This window comes from Zonotrichia albicollis, chromosome 7, assembly GCF_047830755.1.
Source record: "Zonotrichia albicollis isolate bZonAlb1 chromosome 7, bZonAlb1.hap1, whole genome shotgun sequence".
NCBI lineage: Eukaryota > Metazoa > Chordata > Aves > Passeriformes > Passerellidae > Zonotrichia > Zonotrichia albicollis.
This window is the reverse complement of record NC_133825.1, coordinates 26,721,543-26,739,191: the sequence shown is the minus strand read 5'-3', so window position 1 is coordinate 26,739,191 and position 17,649 is coordinate 26,721,543. Positions and strand designations below refer to the sequence as shown.

The 17,649-nt window shown below is 43.0% G+C and overlaps 2 protein-coding genes across 3 annotated transcripts in view; one reads left to right on the top strand and one right to left on the bottom strand.

Annotated features, from left to right (window-relative positions):
- LOC102072577 (L-threonine ammonia-lyase) overlaps window positions 1-5,458 on the top strand; it is a 31,477-nt gene extending 26,019 nt beyond the window's left edge. For both annotated transcript variants that reach the window (XM_074544736.1, XM_074544735.1), the window contains one exon: window positions 2,895-5,458. In XM_074544736.1, the coding sequence (XP_074400837.1) occupies window positions 2,895-2,993 (99 nt within the window). In that variant the 3' untranslated portion in view covers window positions 2,994-5,458. The remainder of the gene's footprint in view (window positions 1-2,894) is intronic.
- Window positions 5,459-10,566: 5,108 nt separating this feature from the next.
- Window positions 10,567-16,921, bottom strand: TMEM254 (transmembrane protein 254). Its single transcript, XM_074544737.1, has 4 exons — window positions 16,466-16,921; window positions 14,861-14,964; window positions 13,606-13,665; window positions 10,567-11,460 (listed from the first exon to the last, which is right to left on the bottom strand). The coding sequence occupies exons 1-4, from the start codon at window positions 16,904-16,906 to the stop codon at window positions 11,340-11,342; spliced, it is 726 nt and encodes a 241-aa protein (XP_074400838.1). The 5' UTR covers window positions 16,907-16,921; the 3' UTR covers window positions 10,567-11,339.
- Between the last annotated feature and the right edge of the window lie 728 nt (window positions 16,922-17,649).

The window sequence follows — 17,649 nt, the reverse complement described above, 5'->3', positions numbered from 1 at the left end:
AATAATTTCCAGTCATAAAATAAACCCCACGAGCCATCAGTATTCAATGAAATCTCTTCTGTCTTTAATTTAACTTGTAGGCCTGCTCTGAAAAAAACTTACGGGCTGACTAAACCCCTTGGCTGAAATATATCTTTAGATTACCTGTCACAGGGAATGGAACCTAAATGCAGTAAAAGGTTCTATCTGTCTGGTTATTTTAATGGTCTTACTGGACCAGACAATTATTTTATTAATTAATTAATTAATCCAGCAAAGATATTATATGTAGGAGAGAAATTTGTAAAATGCACTCTGTTGGTGGTTTTGTGGGGTTTTTGATACAGAGAAAAGCAAGGTGTGCTGTGCACAGCTGGCCCTGCAGCCAATTAGTACTCTGCAGGTTCCAAAATCCCATGTATAGTTCTGAGGGCTTATCAGTATGAAATAAGTTTAAGGTAAATTTTTCTCTAGTTGTCATAAGTTACCTTGTCTGGTGTACAAGAAAGATCAGGCAATAGGATTTGTAATTTATTCTTAAATAAGACCATTTTGGGGCACTTACTCTTAGGTCATTGATAGCTATGCAACCTCCTATGGGCATTGGGGTGCTTCTGCTTCCCACACAAAATATAACCCCATAAACTCCCTGTGAATGTGAGGGTTGCTCTGTTGGACACTCGTGTAAATTATGTGTCCCAGGCAAAGCAAGCAAGAGAGAAAGTTTGTGAAAGTAAAACTGCAGTATAAATTGGCTTAATCTAAGCAAGAAACTAAATTCTTGCCTTTGCTGCTGAGATCTGGAGCTGCCTTGAGGTGTTGTGTGATTCTCTCTTCACTCCTGCTGGGACCAAATGTTCTCTATTCCTTTCTTTGACAACTGTGAAAAATCAGGTGAATTTCTGGGTTTTTTTTTTATCACTACTGTTGCTGTTAGTAGTACTTTTATGACACACTGCAGCTCAGTATCTCCCTTATCAGCTGCTGCTTGTGGTGCATGCTTAGAACAGAATGACAGTGTTTATCCAGCGTGCTCACAAGCTCTCTGGCTCCAGTCTACTGAGGTCTGCCTGGTTTCCATCATGAGCAGAAAGGAAAGGGCAGAGAGGATAATTAGCCATAAATCAAAATGCTTCCCCATGCTTGGTCCCAGGGCAGACCACAGCTTGCTACCAGACATTCAAGGCTGAATCTCTTACATGCAGACTGGTTCCAGGAGCAGCAATTGATTTGCTCAGGACAAAACAGGCATGATTGCTCTGGAAGAGGAAGAAGCTTACTTTTTTAATTACGGACTCCGTGTGAGATGTGTCTGTCCCCTTGAAGATATGATTGCAAAGCTTTGGAGATTTTACATGAAGCAGGGGATGGATAATGGGCGTTGGGTACATTGGTGTTCTCAGATACTTTTCCCAATTATTGTGTTCTCTCCCCTTTCCTCATTATTTCTTGTCCTCTATGACTGTCCTTCTCTTGACATTAAACCCCACTTTTTTAAAGAAGAAAAAATTAGCATCTAATTTGCATTCCAAAGAGCCAAACAAATAGAACTATGTGCAGCACAAGAGGTGAAGAATTACAAGACCAGATCAGAATTGTGGCTTATTTCATGGTGGGTATTTGAGAAACTGTAGCCAGTTTTCTAATTAAGTGAGCTATGGCTATTTAGATTAACTTGGAGTGTTAGTGTTTTATATTTTCATTCAGCAGTTTTGCTAAAGGTTTATTATTATTTTAAGGCAGTTCCAGAAAACATGAATTTGAAGTTCTTATTTAGAAATGTCCTTGTAAACAAATTAGATATTTTTTGTTTTCTAAAAGGGATGCAGCTCTGATAGGAACATTTTGAAGGGCATGTTTGGAGCAGCCCACCACCAGGTTTTCATGGCTCCTTGTTTCTCTGCTCTCTGTAGATTTGCTGCTACACTGAGCTCTCTGTAGCTGCACTGTGACTCATCTTGGGTCCTTTCCTTGCTAGATTTCCACGTTTCTGTTTTCCCATGTGGCACTTTCAACACCAGTGGCTATTGCAGCAGGACGATCAGTAATGGAAGTTAGGAGCCTCAAATTGTGAAGTATAATTTTCCTTCTGTGCCTTTACTTTGGTGCCTCATCTTTGCTAGTGCCCAGGCTTTCAAGTGATGGGGGCAGAGATGTGAGTATGCAACAAAGAGAGATAACTGAAAAATTTTTAAAATGTCATTCAAGTTATTATCTTTAGTGTCTACATGACAGATTTCAATAGTACCTTTGAAGGAAAGTGAAGAATTAAAAAAAAAACCATCAAGATTAATTTTGCCCAAGTTGTTTTATTTAGCAGTAGAACAACCAGAAAAGAAAACTAGAAGTGATGCAATAAGCAAACAAAAAACAGAATGAAGCAAGAAGGTGTGTGAGAAGTGAAACCAGCCAAAATATTGCAGAGATGATAGAGAACTGGGGGATAACTCCATGACAGACAAGAGAAGAACACAAAATGCTTGAAGGATGGAAGTACTGGAACAAACACTTGCCAGAAATACAGAAATGTGATGAGGTAAGAGTCAGAGGTGCGTGAGGTGGCAGCAATGCCACGCACAGGGAAAGGAAAAGAGAAGCTGCTAACAGATGTCTTCAGGGAGGCCAGAAGCAGAGAGGCACCTTGCCCAAGAGCCAGCAGAGGATCAGTTGTATTCTTTAAACTTTGAAGGCAATAAAGTAGGGTTTTGGAAGGTTTTATGGTCATGCAGATGGGCTGGAAGAGCCCCAGATATCTGCAATCTCAGTTCTCTTACCTGCACAGAGAGCGGATGTGAGGGCCAGAGTTTCTATTTTGAACTGGTTGTTTTTATGAGTGCATTTTACGTTTAAGTTGGAAATGTCTTTGTCTGAGATTGCTGCCATGCCATCAGGAATGGTCCTAATTCTTTTTCCAGGTGATCTGCACTGTGGAGACCAGAGACAAGATCCACACAGCCCAGCTGAGGAATGCACTCCTGGAACGCTACCCCACAGCTGCCTGGACGGAGCGGTGACGGGCACAGCGCGGCTGGGGCACCAGGGCCTCTGCCAAGGACTCTGCAGAGCCCCAGCCTGGAGGCTGTCACAACAAATATCATCTTTCAGAGCTGAACAGTTAGCAAATAGCATCAGGATATTGATTTCCTGCTCAAAATGTAGTAAATGTCTTTGGGGAAAAAAAGTTCAACTCAAAACTTTAGTTTAGCTAAGGGAAGCTCTTAGTCTCTGCTGGTGTTGGAATTCCTCATTTCATTATCAGCTGGCTGCCTGGATTTTAGCTAGTTTGTAGAACCCAATGATATTCCATAAACAAGGAGAAGGCATTTCTCTTTACATCTGGATACAGACCTCTCAAAGGTCTTCTGATTTTGATGCCCATTGTTGAAGTAATGCAGCTCCTTCCGCTGGACTTAGCTACATTACAAGTGCAGAAATTTTCTGTTTCCAAGCCAGAAGCAGTTTTCTGTTTGCTAAATCTGCTTCAGGAGGTGTGTGGGATTGAACATGAATATGCGCTGATCCTTGCTACCATGTGAGGAAAAATTCTGCTAATAGAAGGTAATTTAAACATAGACAGAAAAACCCTTGGAAGATAAAAGCCAATATAATATTAATATTTTTCCCAAGGGAAAATGATGCTATTTGCAAAATAAAATTCCAAAATATTTTGCAGAAATTGAAAAAAAGTATAGAGATGATTAGAGCTCATAAACAGAACACAAATATATTTCTTCCCTCTGCTTTTGGAGACTCAGCATAAAAAGGGGTCTCGCTACCAATGTGAATTTTGTAAATACCATTCCACTGATTATCTTAGTCTGTCTAAAACAGGCTCTATCCATCTCACCTGACAGATTGAGTGCACTGTTAATAGTGACATATATTTAAAGACCACATGTTAATAGCCAAAGGCAGTACTGGGAGAAGAGGAAGCCTAAGTCTTAGGCACATGGCTAATGCAATTAACAAAGAACACATTGACCTAAATACCATTTTTATCACTACAGGCAGAGACCAACTAATAATATAACAGAGTGGGATGGCAAGAAATGTAAGAGAAGTTCAGGCCCTCTTCTGAATGTGCACACAACACAGTTGTGCCTTTCATTTGGGCAGAATTTAACTTCAGCTCTGGAAGACTTTACAGCTCCTTCCAGTACCTAAAGAGGGCCCCCAAGAAAGCTGCATGGGACAAGGGGCAAAGGCTTTTAAGAGGGCAGATTTATATTAGGAATTAAGAAGAAATGTTATACTGCGAGAGTGGTGAGGCTCTGGCACAGGTTGCCCAGAAAAGTTATGGCTGCCCCATCCCTGGAATGATTCAAGGCCATGTTGGTTGGGGCTTTGAGCAATCTGTCTAGTGAACAGAACTCCACAACAGGGAGGCTGGAACTAAATGGTCTTTGAGGTCCCTTCCAACCCAAACCATTCTGTGGTTCCGTGATCCATCTCCCCCTGTAGCTTATGCAGGCAAGAAGGGATGAGAAGGGCAGCATTGTGGCTGTCTCTGCAGTAGAATTTTTCTGAGAAATAATCTGTTTTCTACTTCTTGTTGTAGTTCACAGAGGAGCAGGAGTACAGAGTCTGACAAATGGTGGACAAAAAAATAGAAGTTTACAGGTTTGGTCTGGTTTTGGAAGGACTGTATTGGTTTGCACATGGAACTAAAAATTATTGATGCCCCAGTGGTTTGTTTTGTTCCCTTCTTGCCATCCAGAATGATGGGTATAGGCCTTGGTTCTATAAATCACAGCTGTGTCTTATCAGACACAACTCTCTCCACTGTCAGGAGAGTTTAAAAATCTGTATGGAAATAGATGACAGAGTCCATATTACATACTTGCTGCTTCCATCAGAATGAGAAATGAACCACATCATCAAAGAGCAGATTTGGGGGTGAAAACCCACTATTGTTGAGGTAAAGTACCCTCTCATGTTTTCTGAAAAAAATTCTTAGGAAATTTTGAGGATGTCTCAGGTACCTACATGAGAAGAAAATGGAATTTTATAACCAAAGTTCTCAGTAGTGGCCTACAGGTTCTGCTGTCTGGGTATTTGGTTTAACATTTTGGATTATGCTGGACTTTGTTGTTTTAGAAGCTCAGAGCATTAACAACTTTTCCTAACCAGTGGGAACTGCAGTTAGCAAGTCTTCACAAACCTGGGGCAAGAAGATGTAGCAAATAGAGCAACCAAAAATCAATGCACTTGAAATCACTATAAAATTTTGGAAATATGTTTGGGGTGGGGGGAAGGAAGGTGATGTCCAGAAGGTTCTTAAAATGTCGAACATTATATTTGCTGTTTGGTTTTATTTTTATTGTTTTAAGTATAAACATAGTTTAAAGTGTAAATCACTCTTCAGTAATAAACACTTTATATGTGAATATAATAATACCAGAGGTATTTTACATTCTATATTGCCTTCATTGAAGTCTCATTGGCTTAAAAGACAAAATTAAGATCTTCCAAGGGGGGGGGGGAAAAAAACTCAAAATGAGACATTTAAATGAATGTATGCTTGGAAAGAATAATTAAATACCTGTGCTGCTAACCTTTTCCTTTTTTAATTATGAAATATAATAAGATCTATGGCATTTCAAATATTTAATAATGTGGTTTTGAATGTATTATTTAAAGAATTATTTTTATATAGAGTGTTCTTATGTACCTTGGAAAATAACTTTAATGATTATTTAAAATTTCACTAATGCTTAAATGAGCAAAATATAAATCTAAGCATTGTATTTATTTGAAAAACAATTAAAATTCTGCTACGCCACCTCAGCAATGAAAGACTTGTCATTCTCTCGTGTGACAGTGATAGCAGCCTCACTTTAAAAAATCAGAGTTAATATTTTTCTTTTATCTGTCATAGACATTGGCTCAAAACCCACATCATTCATGCAAGGGGGGAGCTCTGAGCTGGCAGGGAGGAGAGAGCAGCTGGGCAGGATGGCTGCTCTGGCCCTGGGTGGGAGTCAGCATGGACTGCCCTCATTCCAGCATGGACCCTGCTCATTCCAGCCCAAACCCAGCCCAGTGGCACAGATGGAGGAGCTGCTCCCTGCCCTGGCTGTGCTCCTGGGCAGTGGGCAGGGTGTGGGTGCAGTGTGTCCTGGGCTGGGCTCAGGTGGGTCACTGAAGTCCATGGGACCAGCTCAGTCAGCTCTCTGCGATTCTCACTGCAGTCACCACCCACTTTGGGGAACCTGCCCTTCACTTCCAGGGTGCCACTGGCCAAAATGCACAGTCCTGTCTCCAGAGGCACGAGATGCCCTGCCCCAGGTGTGTCACTGGAGCTGAGCCCCTTTGGGAGCTGTCCTAGGCACACGCTGCTTGTCAGGGGCACAGCACAACTGCTTCCCAGGACTGCTGCAAACAAGGTGCATCTTAAATTGAAACAAAATCTCTTCCCACACTAATTCCTTAATTTTTTCAGCCAGGTCCTATTAGCTGGGGATTAACATTTAAATCTCTGCTAGTACATGTTTTTGCAGCACCAGGAGCAGTTTATCTTCCCATGCAGGTGGCATGTCCTCACAGGCAGCACCTTGCCTTCTGGCCTGCAGCTTTTGGGAGATTCACAAACTCCCCATCCTACAACGCAGTAAGTGCATTTGACATGTTATTGTTTAACTTTTGCTAGACCCAAACACAGGCACATGGTTTATTGAATGGAAAAGTAAACTGCAACACTCTGGGGCTGGGCTGTAATTCCTGCCAGTCATTTATTGGATGGCTTTGGTTCTCCTGTCACTTTCTCTGCAGTTTGTTTAACTGCAAGCATTCTGTCATGTATAGGGTGTTAAAGTTTTTAGAGTTTTCTTCTATTACAAATCTTTGCTTTCATGTGCTCCCAAACTTTTGCTCCATCTCAGAGGAGGAGGAATCCTTCAGCACATTGTGCCTTCCTGAGCTGATGAATTTCTCATTGTTCAAAAGCACTTATTTATTTTTTTAAAGCTGCAGCAAAAACTGGTGCCAGTATTTGGAAAATATTCCAATCAAATATGAATGTTGTCAAGTATGTCAATAATAATCAACATCCCATACAGCCTGTCAGTCTAAAGAAACCAAGAGTCCTTAAGGACAGAGCCAGGTCAGTCACACCTGAGTGCACCCACACAAAGGATACAGGGAGCTTGTCCTGTGCTGCTGATGTCTGACTGCTTCTCTAAATGCAGGCACTCTGATTTACTTCTGGTTTCCTTGCCTGGTGTGGGGGATGCAGGGGCAGATTGCAACTGTGAAAAGCCCTATCCTTCACGCTTCTGAAATTTTGGTAAGGACATGGTTTTCCTTTTGATAAGAGACCTAGAGTGTCTTTAGAAAGACATTTTAAACTGTGTAATTGCTAAATTTAGTAAACTGGTCACCCTGTGTATTCCCACAAGGGGCACCCGAGTGGTTTTCCTTTGTGAAAATGGTCTCAAAGAATGCTGATAAATGATATAATAATGTTCCTTACACCTCTCTTTCCTCCTCTCCCCTCCTCCTTCCCCTCATGCATGTGCTGTAGGTTTGGAGTTGCAGGGCCTGTGTAAGGTCTGGCACAGTACGTGGATTGTGCCATATTATTACTGCTCTTCTGAAAAGCAGGAGGAAAGGAAATACTGAGGCATTTTGTTTCTTTTGCTTTCAATAAGCTATGGTCATTTCTTGAGCTGTTCATGTAGCTCTTGCACAAAGAGACTGCACCAGAATGCCTCCAGACATCAGACTGTGGGACCTGCCTGTAGGGCTCCAATTCCCTGCAGACTCCATGGCAGTGACCAAGGGGGCCATTCCCCCAGCTGCACCAGGCTCTGCTGCTCTGCAGGGGACCCAGCCCCAGAGCAAACTGAATGTCCCTAATTAACCTGCACTTGGTATTTCCAAAGTCTGCCTCAGTCAGCTCCTGTTGTGTTTAGAATATGCTAGGTCAGCATGAAAAAGGGTCAAAGCAAGACAACATATTGAGATTCTGAGAAGAGTTTTTCATCACTCCCTTACAAAAATGAGCTACAGCCCTGAAAGCTTTAGAAATAGTTCTTGAAAATGGGCGGGAGACCTCTCACTGCTTCTGTCCAGGCTCTGCAGTGTTTCTGAGCTGATGCTGCATGTCCTGATCTACACAGCCAGATCTCCTCAACAGAGCTTGATTTGAGCAATGATTTGCCAAACATGCTGATCTGGATAACCTGACTTTAAGCAGTAAATGACACTTGTTTCCATATATTATGATTGAAGGGTGAAATGGATCTGGGTGGTTTATTTGTTGTCTTATGCAACAAAGCTGCCAAGCAATCACAGCATAAAAGTGCTCTTTTAAGCGAGGGGTTCTGACTTGTATGAAATTATTCCTTTTGATCACCAATGCAGGCCAAATAAATACAGAATGGGGGTGGTTTTTAATATGTCTAGAAAAAACAGGCATGGTTGCTTTTTAAATTTTCTTGGCATGTACTTTACGTTGTTAATATAATGCATACCCAGTCTTGCACTTAGCTTTCATAGCACGGGTTGTTTTTTTCTTCTTTCCAATTTGAAATGGATGTCTAAAGTGTTTATTTTTCTGTCCTGTGACCAACAAAATTGGCACAAATATCCATTCTGAAAAACCTTTATTAATTTTAGTTTTCCTGGTGATTTACCTTCTTATTTAGTGGTCTTTTCCAACAGTAAAAGCTCTTCTGTATGTTTCATTGGGGTTTCCTTTCAATGGGAAACAATATTCTGAAATATTTTATTACAGTGAATTTGCAAGTATTTTCCTTTGGCAAGCAGTGTGGGTTGGGTGCTGATGAAGGTGATTTGACACCCTTTGGAAACAGAAGGTGCACTTGTGTTGTTCTGCCCTTCTGTTGTGGAAAGGACATTTTGATTGCAGTGGAGTTGCTCTAAGTGATCAGGAGTAATCCTTTATTACTAGGACTAGCCTGGAGAAATGCTTATGCCTGGTATAACCAGCAGCATTTCCAGAGAGCCTGACAGAGCCAGGAATATGTCTTTGTGAGCTGAGTGAGGTGCCTACATGAGTGAGCATGTATTCATGCTCCTACTGGGTTTTAAAAATAATTTTGTCACATATTAAGGGTATGTTTATCTCACTGTGCTGTTAAGGGCACTATAAACACTTACTCAGAAATGATATCTCAGTATTATTTTCAGTCTTGTCATGCTGGGGGTTTGTTCCTTTTCCTTAAGGCCAGTCAGCGTTACCTGTCCCAGGTTCCTCAGGTTTGCAGTTGGGATTGCATTGTGAAGCCTCCAAAACTGCAGCAAATAGGCATCTGTGTTTACAGCTCTGGGACAGAGGCTGACAGCAAACACTGGTTCGTTTCTGTTTTGGGTTTTTATTTTTGGGGATGTCTTGTGGTTTTTTTAACCAAATGTTAAAACTGAACTGCTGTGAAGCAAAGGCTGGGGAAAGAAAGTCTCTGAAGGTGGGTGAATACCTGGGAGTTGCATTACTAGATGCTTTGGTAAGCAATGCCCACAGAGAAAGCTGCTGAAAATTGTCATGCCAAACAAAAATCCCACAGAGGCTTCAAAAAATGAAGCTGATGCTAGTGCCTGGCTAAAACTTGTTCTAACTTGGTAATTTTTTTCAACTAAGGCAGTAGATATTTTTTTCTACTGTAGCTTCCTTGGGCTGCACTGAGGAAGCTTTGCCACTGCCTGTCTAATTAGGGGGAGTCTGACAGGATGTGGATAACTTCTCAGAGCTGTGATTTGCCTGTAGCCACTCCAGAGCCCAGTGGAAAGGGCTGGGACTGAGCCTGAGCAGTGCCTGGAGTGCAGCCTGGCCTGGGAGGGGAAGGCAGTGTAGCATCAGTGATGGGAATTACTCTGGAAAGCTGATCCTGCATGTTCCAAGTGTGAACACTGATATTGGTGTCAGGAAGGTGTCTATGTATTTTGTATGAGCATTTTATTTCTAGGCTGCATTAAAAACAACTTCTTCACTTTTTTAAAATCTTTATTCCAGGGTCACAGACTAAGACAAAAGGTTACACAGTAAAACGTAGCTCAGGCTCTTGACATTGCTGTTGGATTTCTAGTCACTAAATGAGTTTTTACTTCTCTATAAAATATTTAAGTTAAACAGTTTGCTATTAGACAACAACAACACCACCCAAAAGATAAACAAACCACCATTTCAAACCCTTCAGTTCTCCATGCTTTTAGTACCCACCGAAAGCAAAAACTTTATGTATCTGTGCTTGAATAAGGCTTCCAGTACAGAAGTGTTACAGCCTGTAGGTACAGCACAAAGTTACTTTTACCACCTTGTGGAGCTCTTAGAGGTTAAAGAACAACCTTTTCTTACCCCTTCTTCCACAACAGTATCATGGCAAGTGTCATGGTAAAACTTCTCCCCACACCAGAGTTAGTACTTTAAATAGTTATTCCTTTTAAAAGTGCTAAAACTACACAGGGTAAATTCTTGTTCAAATATTCAAAAATAAGAGACAATCTGATGGAAGACTCACTACACATACAGGAAATACTCTTGAGATGTGCTTATGATGGTCTCTCAACCTTAGGTTTTAAAGACCAGCATCTGGGAACCAGTGGTGTATGTTTATTCACTGCATCTAATTTCATTGCCAAATATCAGCTTTTCAGCTAGATTTTTGATTGATTTTTTTTTCCTTTAGGTAATAAATCACTTCTCAAAAAAGCTGCCCTCAAAGCTACTTTATACGATAATAACTCATAACTTAAAATCTTCACTACAAAGATGAGGTCATGCTGCATGAATTTTAAGGCACTTGTATTAAACCAAGTTAAAGTGCTTCATGTATGCAAGCTCACTGTCCCTCATCCTGAGCTGAGACCTGGTCTTTTCAATGTGCCTGCAGCAGTACAGTGGTCTGTCCTCTGTGGAACAAAGTAAGCAGACAAAACAAAGTGCAAAGAGCAGGCTTTAACAATAGTGTCAGTCCCACAGAGAAAATATAGCTAAATTTAAATCCTATTACAAAACAGGTGCAAGCTGCCTTGTGGCTGTCAATAACCCTCCCTGTTGTAGAACAATGAAAAAGTGATTTATCAACCACTGCTACCAGCTGTCAGTGACAGAGTACACATGTCAAAATCTGCAGAGGAGAAACTTCTGGCTTCTTGCATAACAAATAGGATTAAAATTTGGCAGTGCTAAGACTGAAGAGTTGATTTTCTACTGAACTATCCACAGGGCCCTGTGAATTTTAATGGTGTTGCTTAGTAAGAGGAGAGCTGTTTGGGTAGAAGGGCACTGCATCATACAGCAGGAATGTAATTTAGCTAATTATAGCACCTAGACATGTATGTGGAGGTCTTTTCAGAAAAATGAGATTAGGTATGTGAGAGGTGACCTCTTGCATTGTCTTCTAGTACTGCTTCTTGTCTGCAGGCTTGTAAGACACCAAGAGACCGAAGGAGGCGTATCCAAATAAAAGGGTCTGAACAAACCACTGAAACTGAACAGCTGGGTCAGTGATTCCTTTGGCTCTGTAACAAAAACACAAAATGTGTCAAAAAACTTACGCTCCTCTAGGCTGTACTGGTACTTACAAAGCAAGGTAAGCTATCTCTACCCATCCTTGAGATTCAGACTGGATTAGAACATTTCAGTTCAGCACATTAGTTTCCATCTACTGAGACATTTTTTGTGCTAACTAAACATACCAGTTCTTGTGGTTTTAGGATTTTAAGCTATTTATTGAACAAAAGTTCTTTCAGACATTCTATACATGCAGTTTCCTCAATGATATATAAATTGCAATCTCCATCTGTCCTATTTGAAATGACTTAATCCCCCCAGAAGTTTGTGTACAAAGAAGCAAGAAACTGGAGTAGCTTAATATTGATCTTAATACACAAGTCTGAATATAATTTCTTGCTGACTGTGTTAGTCAAGGGAGACTATGCTGGCAGGGCAGAGACCTGACAGTGACTGTGTGATGGAGGATGGAAAAACACTGCTACCTGAGTTTGTGGCTAGACAAAGACAGGTAACAGGGCTGAAGGCACTTCACTTAATTTATGAAGAAGAGACCTTTCTATGATAGTTAGTTTCAATATAACATAGATGACCTTTTCTGTATGTTAGAGAAAATGTCATTTTCTCCTCCATTGTTCTTGAGAAGTACTCCTACTGAAAGGAACAAGTATAAACACAACAGCAAACCCAAGGGGTTTCACATTTCCTGTAAACAATTCCACAGCTGAGGCTTTTTTGTTTATAATCCCAGCTGCAGTGTTTTCAAATTAGTGCAAAACCTAGAGAACAAGGGCTTAGGAAATTTACCTGTTGCTACAAGACAAGCTTAATGAATAGACCATGTGCAGCAATACAGGCAAAGAGCCAATGACAGTACTATTGCTGATGAACAAATTTGTATCTGAGTCCTCACACTGTTGTTTGTGCCTCCTTTGTGATGTTGCCAAGTAGACACAACTTTTACATAAGTAAAAATAAACAGTGTTTGGTGCTCACAGAAGTACAAGTGCTAGGTAATCTAAAGCAGCACTCCTGATGAGATGATGATGGGTAGCCCATCTCTGGTTTGTTTCTTTTTTTTTTTTTTTTTTTTGTGGGTTTTAACACTACTCTGTAAATCTTCATTAGTAAAATTAATTACAATACACTCATTTGGTATGTTCACTGGTAGTCAAGTTTCCTCATACTAAAAAGAAGTGCCTTAGGCCCAGATACCCATTTATTTGCACACTCAGTCTTAAAACAGGAATCTGATAAACATGATGTTTTTACTAACTCTCAATCTGAAGGCAGAAATTAATCATCCATATTCTACTATTTAAAAAAAGACCAAAAAACCCCAAACAACTTATGCAGCGTTCCATGAAACAAAATCCTGTTGCTTCCAAGAGCTGTCACCTGAGAAGCCTGGGACAGACAGCAGTGAATGACCCGAATTGAGTGGGAACCCATCATGGCAAACCGACTGGCCTGACTGTGCAGAGCATGGGAACCCAATGAGTACCTACGTTGTTCTGAACTACTGCAACCACAAGTGAACAGAAGGAGGCTGTGTTTGGACAGCACTCCTTTCCAGGCACGTGGTTATCCTAACCTTAGACTCAGATGGCCTTGCTTGTATGGTCTGACTGGTTCCAGGATTTTATCCCAGGCACCTGCAGATGCAAGTAGATCTGAAAGAGTCCCCAAATGAAAGTGCCCAGCTGTGTTCCCACAATGTAAGTGTGATTGTTTAAGTGTGTAATTAGCAGTATTGCAATCCTGATGGGGTAAGATCTGATAAAATTCTAACACCTGAAGTTATCAGACTACTTCTACACTATCTATTGTTCCCTCTGCCTCCTGAGCAGCAGTGTCACCCAGTGAACAGGGGGTTCAGAGGCTGCCAGACAAGCTCTGGCAAACCTTGCTGCTGCCACTCCTGCAAGGTGCCAGCCCTTGGTTTTGCTGCCCTGCACAACAGCAACTGCTGGGAGAAGCAGCAGCAACCAACTGTGGAGCACAGCAAACTATCACTGCAGCAAGAATTTTACCAGCATCCTCTGGATTCACTGCTGCTGAGAGCCACCACAATCAGTCTGTAGCCTATGTTACTTGATTCAGAAACCCCTTACAGAGAACCTGTGTTGGAGTGAGAGGAGGGAACAACTTACTGGCATAACTTAATACCGTAGAGGGCTTCCACTATGTGAATCAACCAGGATATCCAGAACCTGGTGGAAAGAAAACATGGTTTATGTTGCTGAAAATCAGGGAGAAGACTGTTGGATTCAAGATTAATTACACAAAGAATATAAATCTGGAAGCACTGAAGCAACAACCTATTTTAACCTAAAAAGGAAGGGGTGTTTTTCATCTTGAAAAAACCCCACAAGTGTACACTTAAAAGGAGCTGAAGCCCACTGAGAAAATGAGAGCAACTGTAACTTGTGCAATAAGCCTTGACCTGCCATTTGAAACATCCACTAGGCTTCCAAAATTTTCAGCAATCAGATTAAGCCAAAAGCAAATGCTTAGTGAAAGCAGTACAAGTTAATCTTAGTTAAGCATGCAAAATCTATCCTTTTACTTACTTAAAAATAAGTATTTTTAGTGGTCCTAAGGAGCTACTTAAGTTTTTACAGCTTTAGTTCTACAAAAACAACTGTGTGTATAGATTCAGAACATATAATGTGACTTGATAAGCCACACTTGGCCTACAAACTTTTATATAGATGCTTTTGTAGGAAAAAAAAAAAAGATAATATATTCAGTTAGGATCAATTAAATACCTTGCTAAAGCAAAAGATGCTCTGAGAAAAAATGAAGGTTCTACATGATACATAAAATAAACAAGAAAGCCCTACTGATTTCTGTCTTTACAGGAAGCCAGTGAGCTCAAGGAAATATTTTCTGGCCCTTTTGTTAGTTACAGTAGCAAAAACTAAGTTTTGTAACCCAGCAAAACAGCATTATGTTGTTTGTTCAGCAGGTTACTTCTCATGTAGATCAGGAGAAGTGAGGACCAGGGTAGAAAATGTTCTTTAACTGAAGCTGGATAAAAAAGATTCCTAAAGAAAGAACTGGACTGCCGAGTAACAACTAGAGAAGAAAAAGACTTGCAGTAGATGGTACAAATATAACTTTGGACTAATAATTGTCATCAAAAGTAGTATCTTAACATTTTTTCCTTTCTTGTTAAACCATCAGTGATGCCAAATTCGAAGTTGAATTTTTAAACTATCAACCTGGTCTTAAGCCTGTCTAGTCCTCTACATACTTATTACCCCACACCCTTAATTGTAATGAGCTTGAAAGGAGAGCTCTTTAAATCTAATTAACAACTGGGTTACAGGAAAGCTTGCTAATACAGACTAAGTACAGGAGTCAGAGAGAGGCAAAATAATGATACAGTCAAATATAACTTACCCGTAGCATACCCATTTGTGGTGGTGTTCCACTAAATAATTCAGGAAGGTACCAAATAATCCCAAGTAACTATAAGGTATAGTTGAAGGCCAAAGTGTTACCCACTGGAAAAAAAAAATAAAGTTATCTTACTGCAAGGTAGAAGTACTATCAATTAAACCTTCAATATAGCTTTATTTTTGAGCCCCATGAGTTCAGAGCTCATTTATTCATAGTACTTAAGTTCTTTCACTCCATTAACCTTGTCCAAGGACCATATTCTTCCATTGGCCTTTGAAAGATTCCAACTAGGAAACTTCTATTCCTTGACATACCAGATGCCAAGGGGCTATGTTTAAGGTTGCTGTCTGGGGACCAAGAGTGCATCTGCACGTTAAGTGGTATTTAAGTTGTAAGCTCATTACCTATTAGACATGGAAGCTGCAAAACCTACATTGTCTTTGTCCTGAAGAAGTTAATCTGAGGCAAGTGACCTGAAGAGGCCAAACCATGAGTACACTGTTTAGGAGGAATAGTTATCTAAAACTAGGGGATCAGTCTTTCTTTTTTCATCCCCTAAAAAAGAAAATGTCAGATTTTTGTTTATTTTTAACAGGGCACAGAAGAAAGCTGAGCACGAATCCCAAGACCAGAGATGCAGAATTCCTTTCCTGTCACAGAGCTGTCCGCAGTGTTTAGCACTGTGCACGCCGATTTCCACAAGCCGGCAGGAGAGCAGGCAGGGAGGGATGGGCTGTGCACTTCAGAGGCCACTGGTGACATAAGGTAAGCACCAGGCCAAAGTTCACACTGCCTTATCTTGCTTTGGTATATCAACACTGCAGTTTCTCACTATATGTAAATTCAGTTATGCCAAAGATGTGGTGAGGTGATGATTTTAAACAGGGAATCTGCTTAAAGCTCATTCTTGTTTCTTTTGAAACAGCCCAACAATTGTTTTGTGAGTGGCTTGACGTGCCTTGACTACCATTTTCACAGTGGTGGTTCCCAAGTTTAGAAAATCTGTGCAAACAGAAAGAAAATCGCAACGTGTGAAAGTCAAGGGATGACTTTCATAAACTTGCCAGATACATCAAAAAGCCATTAATATCCCTGCTCCAGTAATCCAAACTAACTTAGCTGAAGTCTGGTTTTGGAAATTAACACAGCGTGGTGACTGAACGCGTGTGTTTTCCAACACCACAGATCGCCCAAAGCCCTCCCCTGTAAATGTCCCTTGGGGACTGACATGTCCCCCAGCTGTCCCGGAGCTGTGCTGCTGCTCGGTGCCGCAGCTCCCAGCGCTGGCAGCCCTTTCCCGGGCACCTGCCCCGCCAGCCCTCGCTGCTGCCGCCCGGGATGCTCGGACCGGGCCCGGGACGCGCCCCCAGCGCCACGGCCTCGCTTCCCTTTACAGACCAGCTGCTTTCTCCCTCCCTCTGGCCTTCCTGCATGGCTCTGTCCAGCCTCCTCCCGCCTGGCCAAAGCAGCACCTCCAGTTTTCTTTCTCTCCCCGTTTATTTTAGGGACCGGCGTTTCCGCGGATACAGGGACGGTGCAGGGCACCTGTTCCACGCACCCCGCGGTTTCTGACCCATCTCCCTCCCTCCCCGCGCCGCTCCTTACGCCGAGGACGACCATGCCGAAGATGATGGCCACCATCCAGATGAGCCGGGAGCGCTGGAAGTGGCAGCTGCCATCACGGCCGCGCTCCGTCGCCGCCGCCATGCCGCCCGGCCGCGCTGTGAGCAGAGGCCGCGCCGCCGCCGCTAAGGCCGGGCTGGGGGAGGCGGGGCCGGGGCGGGCCCGACGGGCGGAGGCGGAGTGCGGCCTCGCCCAGTGCCGGGCGGGCGCTGCCCTCGGGCCCGGGCGGGGGGCGGCCCGGCACCGATGTGTGTGACCGAGTGTCGCCTCCTGCGCTCGGCCTCTGCAGGCCCAGCGGAGAAGGACCGGAGGTGCTGCTCGGCACTGGCTGATCACGAGCCAGCATGGTGCCCGCTGGGCCGGGGAGGCCAATGCCATCCTGGCCTGGATCAGCGAAATGTGGCCAGCAGGACCAGGGATCATCCCCCTGTGTTTGGTATCAGTGAGGTCACACCTCGAGTGCTGTGTCCAGTTCGGGGCCCCTCAGTTTGGGAAGGATTTTGTGCTGCTAGAATGTGTCCAGAGAAGGGCAGCAAGGCTGCTGAGGGGTCTAGGACACAAGCACTATGTGGTGCAGCTGAGGGAGCCGGGGTTGTTTAGCCTGGGGAAACCTTATCACTCCGTTCAATGCCAGAAAGTAGGGTGTGCCGGGTGGGAATTGGTCCCTTGTCCCAGGCAGTCGGTGGCAGGACAAGAGGACATGGTCCAAAACCACACTAGGGCAGTTTGGGGTGATTAGACATCGAAACGGGCTGCCCAGGGGGGTGGTGGTGTCACCGTCCCTGGAGGTGTTTAAGAAAAGACTGAACATGGCACTCCGTGCTATGGTCTAATTGAAAAAGTGGTGTTCGGTCACAGATTGGACTTGATGGTCTCAGAGGTCTTTTCCAACCTAATCGATTCTGCGATTCTGTACCGAACGCAGCATGGAACAGCACAGAAGTTGCAGTGAGCCTTTCAGCTTGACTCGTTGCTGCTTTCCTGCAGGGTTTGCCTTGGGGTGAGGCAATGGGCATCAATCGCAGCAGACGCGGCCCGCGATGCGCGCCCCGCTCCCGGGCAGCCCCGGCCCGGCCCGCGCCGCAGGGCCCGCAGCGCCCTCTCGTGGCCGCGGGGGGAGGCGGCTCCCGGCTGTCCCCGGCGCCCCCGGACTGTCCCGGCACACC